General features: G+C 30.7%; 4 protein-coding genes across 12 annotated transcripts in view; 3 read left to right on the top strand and 1 right to left on the bottom strand.

The window, feature by feature from the left end:
• Nucleotides 1-16,389, top strand: part of LOC148312394 (uncharacterized) — a 45,320-nt gene extending 28,931 nt beyond the window's left edge. The window contains exons 20-28 of the mRNA XM_088277426.1: nt 10,495-10,722; nt 11,276-11,433; nt 11,930-12,064; nt 12,826-13,031; nt 13,804-14,032; nt 14,473-14,694; nt 15,222-15,319; nt 15,667-15,835; nt 16,223-16,389. Of these exons, the coding sequence (XP_088133552.1) occupies nt 10,495-10,722; nt 11,276-11,433; nt 11,930-12,064; nt 12,826-13,031; nt 13,804-14,032; nt 14,473-14,694; nt 15,222-15,319; nt 15,667-15,835; nt 16,223-16,389 (1,612 nt within the window). The remainder of the gene's footprint in view (nt 1-10,494; nt 10,723-11,275; nt 11,434-11,929; nt 12,065-12,825; nt 13,032-13,803; nt 14,033-14,472; nt 14,695-15,221; nt 15,320-15,666; nt 15,836-16,222) is intronic.
• LOC148312395 (cytochrome P450 9e2-like) lies at nt 1,198-9,513 on the top strand. Of its 6 annotated transcripts, none has more exons than XM_088277415.1 (10): nt 1,198-1,278; nt 2,859-3,079; nt 3,814-3,974; nt 4,055-4,189; nt 5,014-5,219; nt 5,873-6,101; nt 6,458-6,679; nt 7,299-7,396; nt 8,202-8,370; nt 8,783-9,513. In XM_088277415.1, the coding sequence occupies exons 2-10, from the start codon at nt 2,862-2,864 to the stop codon at nt 8,962-8,964; spliced, it is 1,620 nt and encodes a 539-aa protein (XP_088133541.1). In that variant the 5' UTR covers nt 1,198-1,278; nt 2,859-2,861; the 3' UTR covers nt 8,965-9,513. The 6 variants fall into 6 exon arrangements, with proteins under 6 accessions (XP_088133541.1, XP_088133540.1, XP_088133539.1 ...); XM_088277414.1 differs by having other exon boundaries at nt 1,198-1,415; XM_088277413.1 differs by lacking the exon at nt 1,198-1,278 and adding an exon at nt 1,373-1,391.
• The window catches only part of LOC148312392 (uncharacterized), a 38,562-nt gene continuing 28,429 nt past the window's right edge, over nt 16,294-26,426 (top strand). The window contains exons 1-5 of one of the 4 annotated variants that reach the window (XM_088277405.1): nt 16,294-16,421; nt 20,082-20,161; nt 20,704-20,802; nt 25,185-25,301; nt 26,112-26,186. In XM_088277405.1, the coding sequence (XP_088133531.1) occupies nt 20,090-20,161; nt 20,704-20,802; nt 25,185-25,301; nt 26,112-26,186 (363 nt within the window). In that variant the 5' untranslated portion in view covers nt 16,294-16,421; nt 20,082-20,089. Of the gene's footprint in view, nt 16,422-17,928; nt 18,011-20,081; nt 20,162-20,703; nt 20,803-24,811; nt 24,930-25,184; nt 25,302-26,111; nt 26,187-26,426 lie in introns of those variants that run through there. The other 3 variants (XM_088277406.1, XM_088277407.1, XM_088277408.1) reach the window with 3 other exon arrangements.
• LOC148312393 (zinc finger BED domain-containing protein 4-like) lies at nt 21,091-24,230 on the bottom strand. Its single transcript, XM_088277403.1, has one exon. It carries the CDS (start codon nt 24,228-24,230, stop codon nt 21,213-21,215), a length of 3,018 nt encoding a protein of 1,005 aa, XP_088133529.1. The 3' UTR covers nt 21,091-21,212.

The raw sequence follows: 26,426 nt of genomic DNA, 5'->3' as shown, positions 1-26,426 counted from the left end.
GTCAGTCACAGTAGGTATTACATCCAGACAATGCCATAGTCAGTAGCTAATAATAAACTGACTGTCATGGCCATTGTAGACTTTATAAATTTTATTTATCAGTATTGATCATCTATCATTTAATAAATAGAATGCACATATATAAAACACTGCTGCTGCTATTTAATTCATATAATTACCTCTAAAATTACTTATTTTGCCAGCTTAAAACTTGAAAATGAGACAATTATTTCACAAAATAATATTTCAGCTTTTAATTTCATTTTGATAAAAAATATATGTAACCTGCTGGGATGTGAAAAATTTTAGTCAGAAGGAGGATGTAAAAAACATTTTATGCACAGGGGGAGGCGACTTTTTTCAGAATTTTTATTTTGATAACTTGTTTTAGGACAACAAGAGCCGACACTGCGAGAGCAAAAAGCCTTCTTAGGACATCGGAAATGAAGACTCTACGACCTATTGCAGGCCTAACTCTTGGCGACAGAGTTAGAAGTTAGATGGGGAAGAGAAGGAGAAGATATATATATATATATATATATATATATATATATATATATATATATATATATATATATATATATATATATATATATATATAAATATATATATATATATACATATATATATATATATATATATATATATATATATATATATATATATATATATATATATATATATATATATATTTATATATATATATATACATATACATATATATATATATATATATATATATATATATATATATATATATATATATATATATATATATATATATATATATATATATATATATATATAATATATATATATGTATATATATATATTTTTTAATTTTTTTTTTTTTTTAATATATTTATTTTTATTTCATTACGTTTTAAAAGTTCAATCAATATGAATTATAATTGTTTTTGTTCGTTTGTTAAATTATAAGGATGACTGGAACATTGTTAGAAGAAAACATTTATACAGAGATAAACCGAAAAAATATTGGTTCGTGCTTTATTTTAGATAAAAAAAATCATATAGATGTCTGAATCAAAGGTTATTTGAACAAATAAAAAAATAATAAACAAAACAATATTTTTACCCAGTTTTAATCGCGGAGATTATATTTTTAAAAAGATATAGAATCGCTGATCATATAATACCTATACATCGACGATCGACTCGCGGATTATACGGTTCACTTTTATATTTCAAGTTTACCTGGCTAAAGACGTAAACAAATAGGTGCGCGAAAAATACCGGTCCATCGATAATAAAAAAGAGGTAATTTGAGATGTTAAGATTCGGGCGGTAGAGCATAGTTTAGATCTCAAAGCCCTTTTGCTCGCAGTTATGCAATGTAGTGCTAAAAACAAGTGTACCCACCTAGTTCTGACGTAAATTTTAGTACTAAATATTATGTAATACCTATCTTTATACTTATTTCAATTGACACTTATATATGTTATATGTAAATATATATTCTTATAACCTCTGACGGTAGGTATAATTTTGTTTAGATAAACAATATTTACTCACTGTTCCATTCCAGTCACAGGAAATAACAAGATATGATAAGCCTTAAAAAAATATTTAAATTCCTGTGTTTTATTGTGTTAAAAAAAAATTAACTCTCAGGACGAAATATCAATATGTCAAGGACCTTGGACTTAAATACCAGATTAAGGTTTGGTTTTTTAAATTTGTTTTTAAATCTATTTTTTGTGTGTCTAAATAAATGGTATATGTATATACACAATTTGAGGCTCACTTCTTTGATATTTGGTACGTAAATAATGACATGTTGCGTCTGTAAACATAATAATAGCGGGAAATTTGACTGTCAAAACATCGTTTGAAATTTATCAGTGTGTGTTGTAATTCCAGCGCTTTCTAGATTTAAATAAAAAAAGCTTTGCTTGCATTGATTTAGCGAGTGTTTTTGCCTAGAATTTTCACTCATGAATTACATGAAATTATAGTAACTTTAAACATAAATAGTAAAACTACTCACAAGTAGGCATAAGCTATGAAACTTATAAAGTTGAAGCCTGAGTAGGGACATGATAAACGGTATTGCATAAGATGTAGCTAGATTTCAGTCACTTGGACGTTAGGTAAATAAAAAAAAAACTTGCATTGATTTCAACCATTTTGTCTTTAGGAATAAATGTAAAAAATATTATATTACACCCTTTTTTTATACTAGAATAAGTAAAAAATTAACTTAATATTGTAAGTGCATAAAAATATTTTATGCAGTGTATTAGGTACGCGTTTGAGAAAAAATATGCCGGTTTAAATAATAAAAATTTTAGTACATACTAAAATAAAATTTTAGTTTAGGTCATTCGTATTTTTTGAACTTTGTACACATTAAAAGTGCTAATTAAATTTTATAGAGCATCATAATAAATGCAAATAAATGGATAGAGTCCAATTTTTCTCCTAAAAAATCATGAATATAAATTGATCAAACCAGTAATAATATTTGATGCTTATAGAGTCGATTTAAAGCCCCGCGGTTAATCATAATATTAATGTTATTAATATATTTCATTTCATTAGCAATCCTTTGATGAAATAAATCTAGTATTAGTGTACTTAAAATGTTTGGACAAACTTAAAATACTAAAATAAAATTTCAGATTTCTCGTATTATGTGGTTTTACAAGTTGGAAAGAATATTTCATCAGTTAGTGTGTTTCCACACTAACTGATAATTAATTAATTATATTAGATATTATGTGAGTGTGTTTCCACACTAGCTGGTCCAATGTCTGACCCGTCACTTAGTAGTGAGAAGTACTTTTGTTTGAAAATTTAAATATTTATGAAATATGTAAAGTGTTCTTCCTTCACAGAAAATGTCTTTTTCCATATGGGAGTGGGGAATTATGATAGCAAGTATTATCGTTTGTGCCCTTATATATGGAAACTATGCTTATGGGCATTTTGAGAGACTTGGAGTCAAAAACATCAAGCCATCTGTTCCTTTTTTTGGGAATACGTTTGGAATGTTGACTCGACGGGAACATTTTTCAACGATAACATCAAAACTCTACAACGCTTTTCCCGGAGAAAAGTAAGTACAATAGGATTTTAAAAATCAATGTTTTGTTTTAAATATATTGAATATTTACAGCATATTTTTATGATTCTAATAGCCACACGTAAAGTAAGTTGTATAATTCTAATAATGATTATGTTTTCATTTACGTTTTCTCTTTTAAAAATACGAATATTTTAAAAGGCTCACCGATGGATTATCATCATAAGAAGTCAAAAGTATTGGACGCATTTCTTTTTTAACTCTCTCCTTTTTACAAAATGCCCTGCCAATCTTCACAACTGTGACATTACGAAATTCGAAGGTGTAAAAAGGTCCTATTCTGAATAATTTATGATGTCCATATTTTAGACTTTCAGAGAATTCATCAAATATTAAAAAAATAAATATGTCCCTCATTTCTAGGAAAATGAATAGAAATATACTGTCACTTCCCAGTCATCCATTTTATTTCCTAAGGCCTGTACTACAGGCCTTAGTGTAGTGGTTACCGCGACTACCATACCATTGGGAGGTCCCAAGTTCAATTCCCAGGGGTACCAAAATTGTGTTTCTTACTTTAATATTTATTTGATATTAAGAATTACCCTGGACTGGCGTTCGTCATGCAAGGCATAATTGTATTTTTAATATAGTAAATACACTTTAAATATATGTAAATCATGTCTTATCCTAACGTAAATGATTTTTCCTTTACACAAAAACACAAAATATCGGAGCCAATATTTTTAAATATAATTTTGTTTCAGATATGTTGGATATTTTGAGTTTACCAGGGGTCTTATAATGTTGAAAGATATAGAACTTATAAAAAAAGTATGTATAAAGGATTTTGATCATTTTGTAGATCACCGAAGTTTTACTGATTTTGATGATTCAATATTTTCAAAGCATTTGTTTGCTTTAAGAGGTAATGAAAATACCAAGAAATAAAATATTAATTTTCATGCTTGGTAAGATTCCTGTCATCAATATTTTAATATTGTTAAGGTCAAAGATGGCGAGATATGCGAGCAACTTTGAGTCCAGCATTTACATCATCTAAAATGAGATCAATGTTTTCTTTTGTTGTCGAATGTGCAGAAGAAGTGACTAGATTTTACACTAGCAAGTGTAAAGAATCAGGTAAGACATATCGGAATAATACTGTTTTTTTTTATTTAATTTTTTATTCCTTCCATCATGTAACAAATTGCTTTATTCTTCTTTTAAATGTTCAAGGTTAGTTGAAAAACATATATATACAAGATATGCCACTATTGACTTGCGCCATCCAAACTTTTCACACTTTTGTGTCTTCTTTCTCGAGTTCTTTCATAAATATAAACGATTTTATGTGATACTTGATGTTTTTACAAAAAAACATTTACCTATTTACTTGAAAATTGGTGTTATAAAAATTCCATAATTTATATTGCTTATTCGAACCTTAACCCTTTGAACGCGTTAATCAAAAAATAAAAGTTGATTTGGAAAATGCTAATTTTTCATAAAAAATAAAGTATTGTATAAAATTCCTTTCATTTCCTTTTATTTGGTTAAGCTATGTCCATGGCTTGTAAAAGCCATGGACATGGCTGAAACAAATATAGTTGATTTACGCGTCCAAAAGAGAAAAACATTCAGGCGACTAGTCAATTTACGCGTCCAAAGGTTAAGCAAAATATATGTTTATCGTAGCATGATATACTTACATTTTCTATTTTGTCTCGGGTTGCATTGAGATGGATGAAGATCTTGTCTTAAAAAATTATAGACTATAAAAATTATCTAAACAATGATTTCATATGGTTTCCCAAGTTACAGTTATTATTCTGGGTTAAAATATACCTAGAAATTGAGTAACACAAAGCATGGAAGTGGATTATTACTAACCTATGATTTAACTATAATAATGTGATTAATACTTAGAAATTCTACAGAATAATTGAAGTATTTGTCTCTTGTAGATAAAGAAATGATTGACATTGAAATGAAGGACACCTTTACAAGATATACAAATGATGTAATTGCAACGTGTGCATTTGGTTTGAAAATTAATTCCTTTGAAGATGTCAAGAATGATTTCTTTGAAATGGGTCAAAAATTAACGAAATTCACCATATTGGTGCTTCTGAAAATTTTTGGCTATAGTCTAGTGCCAAAACTTATGAAGGTATGTTAATTGTATTTTATCATACTTTATAAGCAAGTTCAACAGGGCAGTTACATTGTATAGGGTATTTATAAAATATAAATACTACAAGTATATAAGTCAAGGTTAGATAAATATTATAATCTGTTTAAAAAAACGAACTTCGTTATGTATGAAATATAAGAATTTTTCACACTTAAATATTTTATTCACTTAAAACAAAGGCATTCCATGATTTTTTTACACCAAAATTAAGTTTTTTTTTTTAAGACTACATTCCAAGATTGTTTTTGTATATTTTTATCAGAGCGGGGTTCAGAATTAATGTTTATGAAAACGCAGTATTTTTATTCACTCAAAATAATGTCTCTTAATTGTGAATGACATATTTATTAAAATTGATCTAAAAAAATTAAAAAAAGGAAATGATCATATGCCAATTTTATTAATAACTACTAATAAAAATCAGCCATTTTGAATTGAAATGTAATATTACAGTATGAAGAATTTCAGAAAAAGAGCCAAAAGGAAGGAAAAAAGTGAAAGATGTTTATGCTTAAACTAGTGAAAGAGATTCAGCCTCTTATATAATCTAAACTAGGTACCATATAAATGGTTATTTTGGCGTTAATAGTATATATGTAGCTTTTACTAACCTTCATTTGGGACCACAGCTTCTGAAAATAAGCCCTGCTGATAAAAAGATGGAACACTTCTTCCGTTCACTTGTCGAAGGAACAATGAAGCTCCGGGAAGAAAACAATATAATAAGAGAGGATATGATACATTTGCTGATGCAAGCTAAGAAAGGATCTCTCAAACACGAGCTGAATACAGATAAACAAGATGCAGGTTTTGCAGTGGCTGAAGACATTTACATAGCACATGGTGACAATAAAAATGGTAAGTAACTCTTAACTGGCCATTAATTATGTTTTAAGCAATGAAAACTAAAAAGGAATATAGTATTTATTACAATTTATTTAAAAAGGATGATTGTTATTTATCCTGATATATTTGAACATGTCACCATCATTAAATGTGGTGTCCAGACAACACAGATAATGTCCTAATATTTGCGAGGTCTTTTATGGTAGGAGAATATTTAGAACATAATATATATCATGTCAGCAATATAAACAAAAAAACTAATCTTTTGTTTTTTTTATGGATGCAAATATTCATTTTTATATTGCTTTAGGGATTCAAATTTTGTTTTTAATATTAAAATTTACATTTTTTACACATGCATATAAAAGAATGGTCAGACGATGACCTAACGGCTCAGGCACTTCTGTTCTTCATTGCCGGATTCGACACCTCATCCACTGTACTGAGTTTCCTTGCCCATGAGCTTGCAGTAAATCCAGATATTCAGAGCAAGGTCCATGCTGAAATAGAGGATGTTAAATCTGGTTTAACGGGAAAACTGACTTATAATGATCTGCAGAAACTGAAATACTTGGATATGGTAATCTCAGGTACAAAAAAACTTTTGAAAAATCACTCAAAAATAATAATAACATTTCACATATTAATCTTTGCAAATAAAATGTGCAATATACTAAATTTGGGCTCCACGTCTTGATGCTCATAGTCATATTCAGAGAAGTAAAATGTTGTATGATAAGATTAACTTTTAAAAAATATAATTTTTACAAACTGTGATTCTAAAATAAATGGCAAATTGGCAAGGCAATATTAATTATTTGAAATTATGTACTTTACTTATTCGTAAATACTATTCTGAAAATATGATCATAATATAACTTACATGTAATATGGTATAATTGTCTGAATATAGTTTTATTAATATTTTTTTTATAATTACCAGTATTCTATTGTCATTGACAATACCTACCTTTGACTCCAAAAATATGTTTTTCATCCGATCAAATTAATTCAGATCTAAAGGTGTTGAAGAACCTTAAAAAATACTGCTCGAATTGTATTGAGTAATTTAATTGTTAATGTTCTTTTAAAGAAATAATGAAAGTTAAATATTTCATTCCCACAGATTTATCTCACTATCTCATGTATTATTAATATTTTATATAGAGTTTTTATTTTATTTATTAAATATATACATATTTCTTATAGAAACATTAAGATGTTGGCCTCCAGGTTTAGCTACAGATAGAATATGTGTAAAACCATACACTTTACCACCTCCACATGATGCAGGGAGAGAATACCAGGTGAAAATTATATACTTGTGAGAATCACTAAACTTGATATCAGGAATCGCAATAGATTGTGGCAAGTTGGAATACTACTTCGCTTTGTGAAGCACTTAAATATTGCTTCAGGGTAGGAAAAAGCTGTGTTTATTTAAATACAGTAGAACTCCTCTAATCTGTCATCAGAAAATATAGATTTACAGCAAAACAAACAATCTCTGAACAAAAAAATAACTATGTATAGTTCCCTACATTAAAAACATTGCAATAAACTGCACAAAAGCTGTTATTTTTATTAAAAAGAACAAAATATAAATAAATATGTAATAATATCAACATATAAAGGTGGAGACTGACTGGAGCATTTCGTCGTAACACCGTCAGTACACCGAGCCGAGCGCTCCAGCCATAGTTTCGGATGCTCGGTGATGCTCGCCGCGAGCGATGTTACGACGTTATGTTACGACAAAATGCTCCGGTCAGTTTCCACCTTAAAAATTGAAGGTATCCTATAGTAAAAAAAAACAGTCATAAAAGTCAGTTTTTGTTTTGCAAGTTCAGTTTAAGCACGGACAAAGGTGGCAGACCAGCCGAAAGCAGACAAGAGAGATTCTACTGTATCTTGGTTATTATCTTGCTTTGAATCAGTACATTTTCTTTTTGATCCACAATTGACAAGACCTTTGACCATTAAACAGTGTACAATAATATAATTTACTATCAGAGCGGTGAAAAAGATCTTGAATTTTGTCAAGTATGAAAATAACAATATATGATAACACATAAATTGATGAGTAAATCTTTTTTATTTTATGCATTTAAGTTACACAAGAATGATGCCATTTGGATCCCTATTTACGCCCTTCACCGTGACCCTGAACATTTTCCAAATCCTGAAAAATTTGATCCAGAGAGATTTTCAGACGAAAATAAAGGTTCTATCAAGCCATACTCCTATTTGCCATTTGGGATTGGACCAAGAAACTGCATTGGTACATATTATACATTTTACCGAGTAAACTTTAGGCATTACCTGTACAAAAGGCAAACTAAACATTTTTGTTGTTAAATTAGTGCATATCTCCTCTCCTAACAGAGATATAGGTACCACCAGTTCCCAAACTTATTCAATAAACTGCTTCTTTGGAACTAGTGATGGCACGTGGTAAAATTTGTCATTGGCGGAAGGATAAAATAGTTAAGAAACTTTAAACTCATTTTCGTTGAAATATCAATTAATTGACATTTAAAATTTCATACTAAAAATGCCTCGTTTTAATATTAGACTGTAAAATTTACTTAGATATTCAGTTGTTTTTTTTTCTAGTCATCATAATCTATTATTTTTTGTGAAAATAGTTTCAGTAAAATTTGTCTTTTAAAATGATTGAACACTTTTTCCAGGTTCCCGTTTTGCCCTCATGGAAGTGAAAGCAGTACTCTTCTATTTATTATCAAATTTTGAGTTTCATGTGACCTCCAAAACTATGATTCCATTGAAATTAAGTAAAAATGCCGTTTCTATGAAGCCCGATGGGGGTTTCTGGTTAGGTTTAAAACCCAGAAATTCAAATTTGGAAATATAATATACAAACCATATGTATAATATATTTTATACAGTCATTTTCATTCAATCTTTTACCAATATAAGTGTTTAACTTTTTTATATAAATTTGAAATGCGTTTTTCAAAAATGGAAGTTTGAACTATAAAATAATAATGATGAGTTCCATCTATAATATTGTTTGTTCGAGAAACTGGCTGCGGGACTTCCAAATTAATGTATCAACAAATAATTTAAAATATAAATATGCGAAACTTACCTGGTTTTGTATAAAAATACTCAGCAACATCCATAGTCAACCATCTTTGGGGAAGGGGAGTTATTACTCTAAAATAAAAGTTTAGTTATTTTCCCAAACAAAGATGACGGCAATGAATAGTAAGTCCTTCTGTACATAGTTGTACCCTTAGTTACTGCAGTTTCGCATATTGATACATTAAAATATAATACTTGATGTCACTAACGCTGAAGAATGCCGCTATATAAAGTATCCAAAATTATTATTACTTTTATATATTTTTATTTACATGTTTTTATAATTTGGAGTTCAATAAAACATTTAAAATTTAAATTGATTTATTTTTATAAAGATAATGTAGTTTTATTGGAGTTTATTTATTGGAAAATTTTGAGAACTTGTGCAATGATATTCGACAAAATATAGATAAGCATTTTATTTTTAGCCTAGCCGAATATGTGAAAGTTTCTGTGCATAATATTGAATGTATGTGTGTGTAGTGCAAGGTTTGCCAACAAAAAAATTAAATTACAATAATTAGTAGTTACATAATTATTTGCGACAATCTTTATACTAGAACAAGATTTATTTTATATAAATAAATATATATAGGGTATTATCATTCAAAAGGCTGCAATCTTCATGTGATTTTTTTCTTCAGATTATGTATATAAAAATAGTGATTTTATTCGAAAAACATTACTTTAATATGTTAAAGGATTGTATGAATGAATATTGTTATATAAATGTTTCAAAAGCAGAAAGCACCATTTGAAAGCCCGCGTGTGCTGGCAACGTGTGTGGATTATTATTTTAAAATTGAATATTATAATTTTTGTTCCATAAAGGGTTAAAAGATAAGCGTAATATTGATTCAGTTTATATTGCACAACAGTTTATACAAGTACAATCCATAACAGTAAGAAGTGAGGGTTTTTTTTTGTCAATAGTGAAAATAAGCAGATAAGTACTTTAAAAAAACAGGTTATGGTTGTAAATATTTTTATTCATACCTCAACAGAGATGAAGTGATTGAGATGGGAATTAAAAAGTAGTACAGGTGTTACGACTTAAAGCTTTAGTCCCAACTTCATACTATATGCAATTTTGTTCAGGTGTTTTTTTTAAACAAATATTATTTAATTGATTTAAATCTTGTTTTAACTACATATATCCAATTTTAGTAAGTAATATATCAATTTATTTTTAGGAATATTTTCAATTCTATTCCATTAAATTAATCATAAAACGAGTTAAAATTTTTAATCAATGTATTTGTTTTTTCATATTCTGCAAAATAAAATAATTGAAAATATTGCAGAAAATGGTTTTTACATTATGGGAGTGGATTACTGCAATTGGATGTATTTTGGGATGTGCATTTCTTTATGCAAAATATCAATATGGATACTTTGAAAGATACGGAATTAAATGTATTAAGCCGTCTGTGCCACTGTTTGGTAATTTTTTTGGACTGATTACCAGACAGGAAAATTTTGTTGCAGTCATTGAAAAAGTATACAACGTATTTCCGGAAGAAAGGTAGTATAATAAAATTGGTTACTCGCATTTTCATTTAAACATGTTAAATCAAGAATGATGATGCCTAGCTTACACTGATGGGTGCTGGTTCCAGTGCGAGATCTCTGTATAAGATATTCCAAAATATAAATCTATTTGCACTACTATAGATAAACTTCATGAGGATCTATTTATATTGATTTTTTACTAAAGTAACAAAAGGATAATCTCAAGGAATTCCCTATACAGTTTTAGTCATAATTTCCAAAAGTTTATAAGTTCATATTTTATTTCTTTACAGGTTCCAATAAAAAAACAATTTAAAATCTGCGACAGATGCTTAACAGAAAAGACTGAGCATTAAATATAATGGCAGTTTACTAACAACTCTTATATTTTTATTTATATATGAACATATTTTTCAAAATAATACTTTAATAAGCTAAATATACTAAGATAGATCTGGAAAATTTAGATTTAATAAACATAATTCATTAAAAAAACCTTTAAAATAAGGCTTCCAAATTTATATATGTGTGTGTGTGAAACATATAAATCGTGTCTAACGTTTTAGGTATGTGGGATGTTTTGAGTTCAGCAGGCGTGTCATCATGTTAAAAGACATAGAGTTAATAAAGAAATTATGTATCAAAGATTTTGACCATTTTACGGACCATCGAAGGGTGAATGAAGATGATTCTATATTTTCAAGACACTTATTTGCACTGAAAGGTAAAATCATTAATATTATATAATATTGTCTATGTGGCAAAGTTAAGGTCATTGAGATGGATATGATTATTTAAATCAGAACTTGATTATTATCCATTTTATTTTTATCATCTACAATCTGATTATTGTGATTGCAGATAATGAAATCAATGGATCGCTTAGTGTTTTTATAATAACCAGTCTTGCACATAAAATTATGAGGAAATAATTCACCAATTGTATTTTATAACACATACTTGTATTAAATTATAAGTAAAATAATTATGCTTGAAATATGTTTTATATTTTATATATTTTTCATCATTCACATAATTATAAATTACATACAATTTACAACAATGTGCTCTAACTAAGTTTTCATTTAACAATGCTTATTTTTAAAATAAAATAAAATTGTTTATGACATGCAATCAAATACGACATAGCTGAACGATGTGATCTATTACAAATCTTCCAGTTAATGCTTTGTTATTAATGTATATTTTGTTTTTTTAAGGACAACGATGGAAAGATATGAGAGGAACTTTGACTCCAGCATTTACATCATCAAAAATGAGATCCATGTTTACATTTGTTGTTGAATGCGCAGAAGAAACAGCAATGTTTTATAAAAAAGAAAGTAAAAATATAGGTACATGTACAAAACTAACTTTGAATTTCTTCACTCTTCCATTCATACTATCAAGCACACTGTGCACTACTTAGTACTAGTGAGAAACCATATAATTTAAAATACATTCTACACAAATTATATGTACATATGAATATGGCACCACATTTGTATACTTTTATTAAAGAGTTCACACAATTTACAAAGGTGTCAAATGGATGTCAAATGGTTGTAGTTTAGGTTCCCATATGTTGAGGTTGTCTGGACCCAACATTTTTAATAGATGGGGTAAAGATTTAGACTTTTTTTAAGATTTTAGGTTTCAGGGGTGAATGACAACCGTAGTAATATATTTCAACACAATAGTACTACCATACAATCTTGTAAATACTGCTGGTCAATGTCAAAACGGTGTACCACAATACAAGATGTGTTACATTGTATCATTACTGGCATACAGACTCATGTTTTTGTATTGTGAAATTCGATTAATAAATATGATACAAGAATGCAAGGAGCAATGAATAAAGATAATTTATTTTAATTAAATATAAAAATAAAAAAACTTGTTTAGGATTATTTTTGATTTTATTGATGTAAACAAAACAGTTAGTATTTTCACCCGATAATGATAAAATCTGAAGTTCTCAAAAATAGTAGTGCGTACATTAATAATAAATTCAATAGTGGTCACATACAACTGTATTATTTTTATATTTAAATCATGTTAAAACCACATCAATAAATAATATTATTTGAATTATATGCTATTTCTTTTATAGAGAAACATTCAATAGATCTGGAAATGAAAGAAACCTTCACAAGGTATGCAAATGATGTGATTGCCACATGTGCTTTTGGATTGAAAGTAAACTCATTAGTAGATAAAAATAATGATTTTTTCACTATGGGAACTAAGTTTTCAAAATTTAAGATTTCTACTTTATTCAAATTCATTGGTTACAGCCTGATGCCTAAATTGATGAAGGTTGGTATAAAAATAACATCATAAATTTGGAGTTGTCAATTAAGAACATTGATTGTTTTTTCTCTATATGACAAAATTTTTAGGTTATGCACAATGGCATAAATAATGTCAATTGTTTCTGGTATATCTTTTAAATTAAATAAGAATATAATATTCAGATTTTTATTGATATCCCGAAATCGATGAAGAAGTCTATTGAGGTGGAAATATGGAAGTCTAGGAATTAACATTGTCTGGTTTAAGTGATCATTTTATATACTGTGTAACATTCACCATTCTATCCATGGTTGATAACTTTACTAAAATTTCAGAAATTTGTATTTATGCTTCAATTGAAAAGATCAATTCCATTTTACGATTGAAATGGTTGACATTAGTAATTTTATTATTATTTTTAGAAGCCCTCATGAAATGTATGTGCGATTCTTTCCCAAAGGATTTCACATCTAGGAAAACCAGCCAATGACAGGTCGAAACCTCAAAAGATTTTTTCATCTATAATGAGATCTTCGTCTATAAAAATCTTGATAAAAATAATTCCAAAATGGAGCAAATCTAGTATTTGTAAACCTAAATTTGGATACATAAAATTAATTGTAAATAATTTAATGTTTTTTTCTTAAAAATTTATAAAAATATGTATTTTTTTTAAATATTATAAACTTAAAACCAAAATTGCATGCTTACAAACTGAACAGAAGTGGTACCATATATTGTTGCTATTTTTTTTACCCTCAAATATAATATTATTTCATCAATCTTTTATTTGTAGTTTTTAGGAATTCCTCTCATGAGTCAGGAAATAATTAATTTCTTCCGGACACTTGTGCAAAGTACGATGAAGAACCGAGAGGAAAATAATATAATAAGAGAGGATATGATACACCTGTTAATGGAAGCTAAGAAAGGATCTCTGAAGCAAGATTCGCTGGAAGACAAACAAGATGTAGGATTTGCAACAGCAGAAGATGTTGCCACGGGACATAGCCTTACTAAAAGAGGTATGGTATAAAGGTTCAGTCAATATTGATTTACGACTAAATCATTTATCAAATCTATGTTTTTTTTTATTACGAAAGAAGTAAATGTTCAGTTTATTTTAAACTATTTATTTTGAAAGGTTTACTTAACTTTTGATTGTATAAAAAAAGAACACTAAAAACAATGTTATTGAACAAAGGTGTTCAGTAATGCGCAGAATGGTGAAAACTACAAAAGTGTATAACGTGATTACTTAATCTAGCCAAATGCAAGGTCGTAAGTCCTGGAATGCCCAGACTTTCATCTTTTTTTACATTAAAAAAAAACCTTAGAGGCTTTGTTTCAATTGAGACACCTTTCAATTAAATATTTTTATTTTATTTAATTAGACAAGCTAGATCACTTCTGGAATGTTTTACTGCTGTAATGTGTAAATCTTACTAAGATGGTGTTTTTATAGAGTGGTCTGATGATGATCTAACAGCTCAGGCACTCCTGTTCTTCATTGCTGGATTTGAGACCTCTTCTACTTTGCTGAGTTTTGTTGCCCACGAATTAGCTGCAAATCCTGATATTCAGAGCAAGGTTCACGCAGAAATAGATGCAGTTAAACCTGGTCTAAAGGGAAAGCTGACATATGATGATTTACATAAACTTAAATACTTGGATATGGTTATATCAGGTAAAAACATCACTTTATACCCAGCAGCCTTAAGTATGTATATTAATGACAATTTTATACATTGCTTTATTTAAGAACAAATTAATATCATGAGCATCTGAGATATTTTATACTAGGTATATGATTCCAATCAATTGCTACCAGAACTGGGTCAAATTGAAGGAGAAATTTTTATTTTATTTTTTTTTGGTCCAATTTGTGGTGAATGTCCTCTCACATTCTCAACTAATTTTATTACTATTACTAAAGTTTTTCAGGGATTTTTGCATTCTTCTTTGTAATATCTAAAATGTTGCTGAGAGTTTTTTGATTACTGGCACTTCCTAGAGGATAAAGAGGTTTGTGTGTCTTGCGAGATCGACAAGACCGTTTCATAGAAATGTGTAATGTTTGTCTCTAGAACCACATTTCTAACGCATTCAGAATGTTTCTCGTTTATACTGAGTGTTCATGTTGGTTCAGTGCAATGAAAAACACCAGGAGTTTTACTAGTTTATTTACTTTCAAATATATAATTATGGTTTTAGAAACATTACGACATTGGCCACCCGTAGGATTAACTGATAGAGTGTGTGTTAAGTCATATACTCTTCCTCCACCCCAAGGTACAGGAATAAATTATCAGGTATTTTACATATTCAAATTAATTGTTACTTTGTGGTATGATATAATATTAACATTCAAGAAAAAGGATAGACAACTAACGAGATGGGCAGATGATATTGATAATATTTTCAGAAGGGTTTGGTTGAGGAAAGGCTAGAGCTGAAAGGCGTGCAATGAGTGGTTGTTTGAACCACTGTAACCGACAATTTCAGAGATACCAATCCATTGTGTGGGCATTTATTAAGTTATATGTTATTTTTGTAGAATTGGTGCACAGCTATTAAATTAATAAAAGCTTTCCTATATTGATTTTATTACCATGTTTCCAAAATATCTATTGGTTTTATTATTATTTATTTATTTCAGTTAAACAAAAATGATTCTATTTGGATACCTGTGTATGCCATGCATCATGACCCAAAGTACTTCACAAATCCAGATAAATTTGATCCAGAGAGATTTTCGGATGAGAACAAGGGATCTATCATACCATATTCATTTGTACCTTTTGGGATAGGTCCGAGGAATTGTATAGGTATATAAAATATATATTTGACTCGCTTTCAAATAACCTGTCACTTTACAGTCCAACACAAATGATGGGTTCATGTAGAAGACTTAAATATTTCAGAATAAAATAAAAAAGCGGACTTATTTCAGTGTAAGATCCTGCGTTCCATTTTCCAAGGGGTGAAAACAAATAAAAGTGATTTTTTCAGTTTGAAATTGTTTTAATATTGCCAAATAGACTGATCACTTCATCTTTATGAGATAAATGAATGCTTTAGCTAATACATTGATTCAATGTCGTATCCTTTATCCCATATACCATTGGATACAGATGAGAGTCGGTCAGTAGAAGACAAATATATTTTTAAAAACATAATTAAATGAAACTGCATAATTTAACTTATTTTTACAGGTTCCCGCTTTGCTCTTATGCAGGCAAAAGCGATCATATTTTATCTTCTGGCAGATTTTGAGTTTCTGGTGACTTCGAAAACTGAGATACCCTTAAAAATGAAAAACACTTCTGTTTCGTTAAAACCAAAAAATGGATTTTGGATTGCCCTAAAACCAAGGAATTGATAATTGAGCGATGTTTTGTATACTTTAAAAAAGTATGAAGTAACATAAATTTGTTTTACAGTACTAAAATATACTAGTGCTTGTATGCCTCTGTAGTGTAATGATTAGTATTTTTGCTATTATGTATGGGGTATCCATTTCATGCCATTCATGATTAAGACCACAATCAAATGAACAGGACAAAGAAGAGTTGCATCTATGCTTCAGTCACAGTAATGAAAGGAGATAAATATTTACCTTTTAAAAATATAATTCTTGTGTAAAATATGTATAATTAAAATAAAAATATTATTTACCTGTAAAAAATAATAAATATTTTCTTTGCTTTTTAATTATAAAAATATTTATTGTTTTTTTATACTATCCTAAATAGAAGATTGGAATTCTCCACCTTGCATATATGAAAAAAAAATAAAGTCTGCGACTGATGAGACAGGAGTAAATGAAGAAAAAAAAACACTCATTTTATATCAATAATTTGTGTTGAGGTATTAAATGTTATGCATATTGATTTTTCATAATTTAGAATATATAACAATATGGAATATTAACAATATTTGCATGAGAGATTTACGAGCTGGAGTAAAATGTAACTTCAGTGACCATGGAATGACCCAATGTTATAATAGGAGTTATTCAAATAATACAGCATAGATGAAGAAGCGTATTGAAAAGACTATTCGGAAACTTTGGGGGAAAATTTTGGGAATTTACAAGCTTTACGATCTGTCATTAGATGGTTTAAGTGATCACCTTCTACACTGTATTGATGAATGTTATCATTAAAAATAATATTATTACATTTTGACATATCAACATAGATGAAGAAGAATATGTTGAGATGTCAAAATGTAAAAACAATTCCTATGTGGAGAAACCCACATTTATGAACAAGATTTTAGACACACTCAAAATGTTGTGATTCATATTATTATTTATACCTACATACCAAAATCGTAGAGCGGAGTCAGTTAAACTGAGCATCGTATGGCGCCAAAATCGGTGGTGGATGTAAAGTTTAATTTTTATATTAATTTAAAAAACAAAACTAATGGCGAAACACCAAACCTATTATTACATTACTAATATCCGGTAACCTGCGACAAATACTCGAATGTTGTCTTTGATCCTTATCAAAAATTCATTACCACTCCGGGAATCGGTGTTTTACTCATTCAAAATTCTGAATGCATGAACCCCATAAAAAATTCCTGAAATGGAATACATTCCCATTTTCGACTGTCTGTAATTTTAAGATATCATAATTTATAAAGCAGAATTAAAAAAAGACTGACGATTTTTGGGATTGTCTGTGATAATCAATAAAACTCTTTAAAAATATATCCATATAAGTACTACATGTGGTCAAATATGGAACTAACATCTTTTCATACACTAATACAAATTTTTGCATGGTCAAAATCATTTTTGTATCACCAATGGAGACAGTGGCGCCCCCACCAATTCTACAGACACTGTACAAGTATACAGAAGCCTCTCATTAATTTGTTATTTTTCGTCAGTGCTGTTGGGTGTTCATTTTATGTGCAAAAATGATATTCATATTTTGGTGACATGTTATCAATCAAAGAAACCATTTAGTGCCCCCAGTTAAATAAAGGTATAACTGTGAATATAATAATTTTGTAAAATGTATATGTTTGTTTTGGGTTTTTGTACTTTTAAATAATAAATTACTGGATCTAATATGACAAATTAGATTGGACTAATGCAGCAATCAATATTTTATTTGCAATGTTCTATGACCATAAAGGAAAACGGTGACTATGTATTCACAGAAATTAACTCTATGGTCATTAAGATACCATGCACGAAATATTGATTTGATTATTAGATCGGGAAATATGAGATTTTTTCATTACAGTATGGCCCAAGATTTGCTTAAAAAACACAATGGTGTCAAAATGGACAAGAATGATTCAAAACTCAAGCTTCGGTTTTGCGATTCTGGAAAATATAGCTTCAGGATAAAAACCAGAGCATTTGAATCAATTACAAAAGACAGCTCCGGTTGCATCAAATGAATGCAGTACTGCATTAATTCTAATGATCGAGTGCTGATTGATTGATTCTGCACAACAAAGGAAGAGATAATTTCAAATTAAATATAATTGTGCATTAAAGTACATACACATATTACAATCCTATAAGCTTTATGCCTGTGTAACAGTGAACACTCTTTCCTTTGCAGCGGTTGTTGATTAATAAATCAATAACAAACAGCAAAAACACAACGGATATTATTGCACTGAACAATTAAAGAGTTAGTAAATATTTACTTTTGAGAATCATAAATTCATAATACCCTCCAAACAGTGAAGTAGGTACTATACTCATGTCAATAAATGCATTAAAATCTATGCAAGTACCTACATAATATGCAATTATCATGTTTTCTTAATTGGTAAATAAACTTATTAAAAAAATCAAGGGACAATTGGTATCTTATTAAAATCTGTAAAGAAATAAAGGAGATATTTACATCCTTTTTGTGACATCATTGGTGTACATGGGTATCGCAAGAGTCAACACCGCAATTTTTTAAAGAAATGTTATCACACCATTATTGTTTCCACAAGATGCTTCTGAGTTTTTAACCCTGTACACCATTAGGTTAGCCATTAGTACTTGTTTCGGCCAAAATCTGTGTATTTTACAGAATAATTATGTATTAAAAATAGTATTAATAAATGTACGCGAGAAGAACAAAGAGACGCAGTTCAGTAAGTTTTAAATGTTACAAATACTGTCCCCACCCCATGCAACGCCTTTAAAATAGTATTTAAGGGGTGGCGGACAAATATTTGTGTGCTCAGATTAAATAAGATTCGAAACGTGTATACGCCGCGCTCGCTCTGTTTTTATATTGGTGTCTCTTTGTTCTTCTCGCCCCTTGAGTTTTGTAATTTTCGATGTATTGGTGTAATTTTGTTATTTTTACACTTATAACTTTGTAATTTTTAATAAATAAATGATTGTCTTCATTTGCGCGTTTTCGTCTTCCCAATGAAAAATGTTCCGGTACCGTTAGCAGTAACAGTACTAATTTTCTGATAGTACATATATGCATTATGTAGCCAACTTACTAAAATGCTGTGTTTCAATAAGCGAATTTTGCTAATAAAAGTGATAACTTTAAATGAGATTACTAAAATTTTAGACTTTTACAAATATGAAGAGAATTTAAAAAAAAAAACTTTATTAATGAAAACGGTAAATATTGTCCGCATCCTTAGTGTAGTGGTTAGCGCACTAGGCCACCTATGTTGGAGGTCTAGAGTTTTATTCCCAAGAGGGTCAAAATAAATATCAGTGATTTTTCCATTTATTCTATTTATTTAATATCACCCTGGACTGAAGTACCTAGTACCTGAAGCGCAAGGCTGATCACCTTTCCTTTGTGTATTTAACAATCAAGATAACACTGCTTCTATACGATGCATTGTCCTATGCACCATTGGGTGTGGATAAGGGTTAGAATTTTTTATATATATTGTTACGACTTTCACAAAAACGATTACTATTTTTAAAAAAGTCCATTGAATATAAGTAATAGTATGTAGGTATGTAGCCCCAATAATTATGTTTCAATCAAAATGAAACTGTATAATTTTAATCAGTGTTCTTTGCATAATTTTGTCGTAATCTGTAGACTACAATAATTGTTTCAGATTCAACCATGGTAACTTCAATGGCATGCGGTGCCAACACTGCAAGGGTTCTACTGGTATTGTTCAACTCTGCGTTTGTGGTAAATGGAAGAATATACTTTTTATTTATCTATGATTTTCTAATTATGTACTATTTGTCATGATACTATGATCGACTGATTCAAATATCCAATAAATTTTCTGTCCCTTTCTTACCTTTTTACCCAATATAATTGAACCTCGGGTAATGAAATTGTAACACAAATTGTTAGCGACCTGAAACACTTTTTGCTGGCCTTAATGAAGCTGCTCTACTGCAGTTATCTTCCATAGATCTCAGTTTGTGAAGCATGTGACTCCATGTTCGTAATCTAAATTATTCGTAGTTAGGATTCGTAACCCATGATAATATGAGAAAAAAAATAGGCTACGATTTTGTATAAAAAGAAAAAATAAACAGGCGTTCGAACGTAAAATCAGAATTTCATTGAAAGATGTCAAATTTTCTTCAAACTGTTTATGGAAAACAAATTAATTAAGTGCATGCACAATTTAACTAAAAATAATAATAAAAAGTAGGCATCCATTTTATAGCGTGACTTGTCATTTTACTAATATTGATAACTTAATTTAAAATTTGAAGGTTGCCGGACTCGGACTCTTGTGCTTTTCTGCTTGGACGATGTTTCATCCATCCAGCCTGGATATTGCGCTGAAAGGAATTAACCCGGCAGTGGCTAATGTGAGTTATTCATATAAATTATACTTTTGATTTAAAAATTCTTATATTATGTAAAAGGATTCTGAAAAATTGAGGCTATAGATGATGAAAAAAAAACTCTTTAATCACATAATAAATAAATAAATAAAGTATTTAATAATATTTCCATTTATTAAAATGATTTCCATGTTCATCAATTATTATTTTTTTAATAAACATGTAAAACATTTGCGTTTTTTTTTACATAATAATTTAGCCAAAAACAATATTGTGTGATTTTTCACAACCACTATTTATATTTTTTAAATGTTTTTATTTTATTTTTATATTTACATATATCTTGAATGGCGATCACACTTCACCTGTTAGCGAGAGGCTAACACGGTATCAACTAAATGAATGTTTGTAATATAATGAAATAATAAGAATATTTACGAGTTAATATTCAAAAACATCAATTCATTAACTTTTCGAGAATTCAAACGCTTTCTTCTTTCTAGTAGGATGTATCCCTCTTTAGAAAACAATGTATTACTAGGAACGCAAGTTCCCAGAACGCAGAATTTTTGTTTGACCAACTGCGACAAGTTTGGGTACAGGTGATCATGGCACTTCCACCAATCTAGCGGATTCTTCTCTCGCGGCAGGACTCCTTCTCTCATGTACTGTTCCACTTCCAAGTTTGCCAAAGTGTTCAAAGCATCCGCTGGCTTCGCTATTTTGGATGTCAACTTGTCAAACTCTTCCCAAATACAAGAATCTTGGCCGTTGGCTGTATTTTGATTATCATCTGTACCCGCGATAGTACTTTCTTCTTCCTTGTCTATGATTATCGAGGTCACCAGCGCTATGACAATCTGCTTTACATTGGACGCCGCTTCCTCACTTTCAAAATAATGCTTGAATCTGGGATCGAGAAACATGCACATCGCAAAGGTATCATCTCGTTCTAAGTAAAAAACTTTATCATTCAAACCGATCTGCAGATTCTTTACGACTTCCCCGGCTTCATTGTTGTAAACCTCTTTGTATAACATTTTCTTTATAGCAATTTTTAAACCCCGAGACATGGGGATGACTTGACTCGCAGTAACAATTTGGCTTCGGCTTAAAGTTTCGCAGATCTCCACAAAAGGTTTTAAAATTTCGCAAATCTTAACGCACGTTTCGAAGTCTACCGCACTTAATGGTGTTATATCAGGGTCTAATGATGTCAGAGCCTGATCCACTGATTCGTGAATTTCCACAAATCTCTGAAGCATGGAGTTAATAGTTATACATCGTGTGGGAGTATCTCTGATCAGTGTTTTCGGTCGAGTTATATCGGCTTCTCTTTGTACATTTAAAAGAGTTTGCGTGGCTTTAGAGTTTGTTTCAAAATAAGCTACGATTTTTCTAACTTTTTCCAAAATTCCTTCTACCTCCTTAAGAGAATCTTCCATGATGGAATTTAGAGTGTTTGCGTAGCAAACGAAATGTCTCATGCCGAGCAATTCTCGGATAGCCTTTTTCATGTTGATTTCTTCATCGGTCACAACCATCAAGATTTTCTCTTTTAAATCCCACTCCTCTATAACTCTGTCTAATTCTTTCGCAATAGCAGCACTGGTAGGGTTACCGAGTAGCGGAACGCATTCCAGCAGTATACTCTTGAATACATAATCGGAAGAGATATAATGCGCAGTGACTCCCATAAAGTTGTCTTTGTCTACGGACGTCCATACATCTGTAGTAAGACAAACAGTTTTAGCGGCCCGCATTTTGTTCCGAACATTTATTCGATGATTTTTATATAAGGACGGTAGTAAGGAATCTGAAAAATATTTTTCATCCGGAATAACGAAGGCTGGGAAACAAGCATTCAAAAGTCCTCGAAAACCTCTATCTTTTAGGATACTAAATGGTTGTAAATCATAAATGAAAAGTTTCAATATGGCGTTTTCTATGTTCGCTTTCTTGTCTGATGCTACAGAATGTTTGGGAGTGTATAAAGTCAGTTTGACTTTGTTTTTAGACTGGTTCGCTAGTCGACCGTTTTCAGCGTGTACAGTACTCACGCTGCCGAGGGATTGGGAGATCTTTTCGCTCTCTATGTCCAGCTGTTCCTGTATCGCGGCCAACTCTTGGGGCGTTATCTCCATCGAGGAGGTCTTCACTTCCACCCGCTGCTCAACCTCGTCCATTTGCTGTTCTTCTACCTCTACTTCCTGCATATCTAACTCCTCAATGTCCACAGCCAATTTCGGATGTTTTCTTTGCAAATGTCTCGTCAAATTGGTAATTGTAGTCTTGTGAGAGAGATTTTTGTGACAATATTTGCAAGTTGCGATGTTGTTTCCCAAAGATATGAAGTGAGACCAAATCTCGCTGGTTCTCTTAAATTCTAGGAACGATTCCTTCTTATTGAGAGTGGTGATCGGAGAGGCCACGGTCACAGCTGACCTAGTACGCAGGTCAGAGGGTTTCCAGTCTTCATCTTCCGAACCCGGTAGCGACTCTTCATCGTTTACTTCTGGAGGCTGGTTCTGGCTGAAGTTCACCCTGAAAGGGTGCTTCAATTCCAAATGTCTCTTTAAATTGGAAGCCGTCCCTTTGTAGCGTATCGTGCGACTACAAAACTTGCATCTCGCCTGATACTCTTCTGGAATGTCTACAAAATACTTCCACATGACACTCTTTCTTCTGGAGTTCTTCGGTGCCTCCGGAGTGACGCTTTCGTGTAAATCCTCCGAGAGTACTTTGTTTTGTTTGACAAGATCACTGTGCTGTGTCTGTATGTGCCGAGTTAAGTTACCCGTCGAGGACTTGAACGAAAGAATCTTTTGGCAATAGTTGCAAGATGCCATTTTATCACCGGCGGACTCTTTGAAGTAGTTCCAGATGCCGCTCGCCTTGCGCTGTGCGCCTTCTCGGTCCAGCTGCTTCGGGCGAGCCGGAAGAGGAGGAACAGCGTCTTCTTCGCGAAACATGCCCATTTCGCCTTCGTCCGGTACTCTGTGATGTTTATGCATATTAGCGAGGTGTCTTCTCAAATTGGAAGTGGCCGAGTTATAAGCCAAGATCTTGGAGCAAATCTTGCATTGCGCCGTGATCTGGTCTACAGAATCTATAAAATAATTCCAGATAGCGCTTCTTTTCTTTCTCTTCTTCGAGATCGCCGCGTCCGTCTCATGATCCACTTCCTCCTCCCCCACGACTATCATCTCCATCTGATAATCCGCAAACGGATCCGTTTCGTCGCTTTCCGTTTCCATTCCAGCGACGACTTCCTCGTGATCTGTTTCTTCGACGAGAGACACTTCGGGATGCCTTCTAGCGAGATGTTTTCTTAAATTAGATGTCGAGTAAGTGTACTTCAATGCCTGACTACATAATTTGCATACGACTATTGACTCCTCTCCGTCAACCAGCGAGAAATAGTTCCATACAATACTCACCTTCTTACGCATAATATGGCGATTATTTCGACACTTAATAATCGAATGTGTAAAAAATAACGTACGCGATCATCATTTTCACTTCGAAATCACTAAACGAATCTTTAAATCGGAAATAAACATGTACAAGAAGTACCCGATTCTCGATTCAGTCCGGCAACAACTCGTGACCACCGCTATAAACGAATGTCAAAATGTCGTTCGAGTTCTCGATTCTTCTCACCAAAACACACGAAATATGCTGAGAATAGTCAAAATGCATACAAAACTACTTTCAAATTGTTATTAACATGGAAAACACTGTAATTGTAGAAATCAAAATAACGTTTTTTGTTTTGGAACCGTGATAATTGTAATTGAGGTCAGCGCAAACGAACACTGAACATGGCCGCGGTCGCTGTCACTCGAGTGCCTGAACTGCTATAAAATGAACAGTTTGAGCAGTTCTCTGTTCGAACGCCCGTTACACTCCTAGTACCTACGTGCACAGCTAAGCTGGGAACAAAGTATCAAAAGATAACTAGAAAAAATATACTAAAGTATTAATAATATTTGAAGTCGGTTGCTTAGTGTTATCAACCGAAAGTCTGGATTTTTGCCGTTTTTTGTAACTAAGATTATTTTTAATCCACCGAGAATCGTACTAGGATTCCCATGGAAAGGAAATAGCGCTTTTGGCGCCAAAAATATTTTCGAAAATCGTTAAAAATGGTGACCTAATTTTGGCGAAAATTTATTATTATTTTTAAATTTGATTGGTTGGCCAATTATTTAAAATTTAGTACGAAAAAATTGTACATACAAACGAGTTTGCGAATATTTAAATACATATTTTTAATATCTATTTCCTTATTTGATCCTGCTTCCTACACATTCTTTTCTGTCATCAATTTTCATTCTTCTGGTTATTATGGTTACAGATTATCAAATGTATGAATTATTGGTGCATACTTATTGGTTTTACAGATATCAAAAGGAGCATTCGATACTGTGGTTCTGGCAATTGCTGGTTGTCTTCTTTTTATCCCCGGTATAACTGGATGTTGTGGAGCTATTTTGGGAAGACCTGGTCTTTTGTATATTGTAAGTTTACTTTTTAAATTGAATTTATCATCAATAAAATAAATATTTATTCTATTAAACTAATAATAATGACAAAAAATTGGAAAACAATTATAATAGAGATTTGTCAGCTTATCAGCATTCAGTATTATGCTTTTTAGATTAGAAGATATATTGATACACACCATTTATAAGGGAATTTTTTTGAGAGCAAATTCATTTAAGATTCATACCTTATAAAACGGTCCTTTAGAAATATATTTCTTTTTAAATTGAAAGCTTTTATTTTTATCATAATTTTATTATAATTAAGTATAACATAAGTATAGCATGCTCTGTTTTTTTACTACTCTTCACTAAGAAAAAGTGCAGTATGGCCTTAAAATTATTAAAAAAATCTAGTGTTAAAAAAAAGATTTAAAAAAAAAATATTGTGACTAACTAACTAACTATGACGCCGCTTCCCCGCAGGGTAGGCAGAGAGAATAGAACGCCACACAATTCTGTCTTTGCGAACATTCTTCGCCTCTTCCATGTTCATGCATCTCCTCATACATACCCGCCAATTATTTTGACTCCTAACCTGCCCGCTTTTAAGTATTTGGCATACTTGATTGTGCCAAGTTTTTCTCGGTAAATAAATTTGTTTTACCGTTCTTTCCTCACTCATTTGTTCTACATGTCTAAACAATCTCAACACACCTTTCTTAATTTTATTGGTAATGCTTATCTTAGCTTTGCATTTCTTTCTTATTTCACTATTCAAACATTTTTAATGTGATCATTTTTTCAGAATAAAATGTATGATATTATTATTTTGTTTGATTTCAGTATGCTGCCATAGTATCAGTTAGTATATTGCTGCAGTTATCGTGTGGATTTGGGCTTACAATGTACAGAGCTGAGGTTAGATTATGGACCATAGTTATTATATTTTAATGTCTCCCTTCCATTTTATCAGCACAAAGAAGGTTACCTTGACAGTAAATCTCATATGGATTATAAGGTTTATGATGTTTTTTTATATACTAGCAAAGAGATTGATAAAAAGTCATGAACCTTTTGAGTGATGAGTTGTAATGAAGATTTTACTTGGAAAAAGGACAAGTTTTTTTTAAATTTCATTATTAAGATTTGTTCAAAACA

The sequence above is a fragment of the Brachycentrus maculatus genome, unplaced genomic scaffold, assembly GCF_059751285.1.
Source record: "Brachycentrus maculatus isolate JH-2025_06_01 unplaced genomic scaffold, ASM5975128v1 h1tg000042l, whole genome shotgun sequence".
Lineage (NCBI taxonomy): Eukaryota > Metazoa > Arthropoda > Insecta > Trichoptera > Brachycentridae > Brachycentrus > Brachycentrus maculatus.
This window is presented reverse-complemented; position numbering and strand designations above follow the sequence as displayed.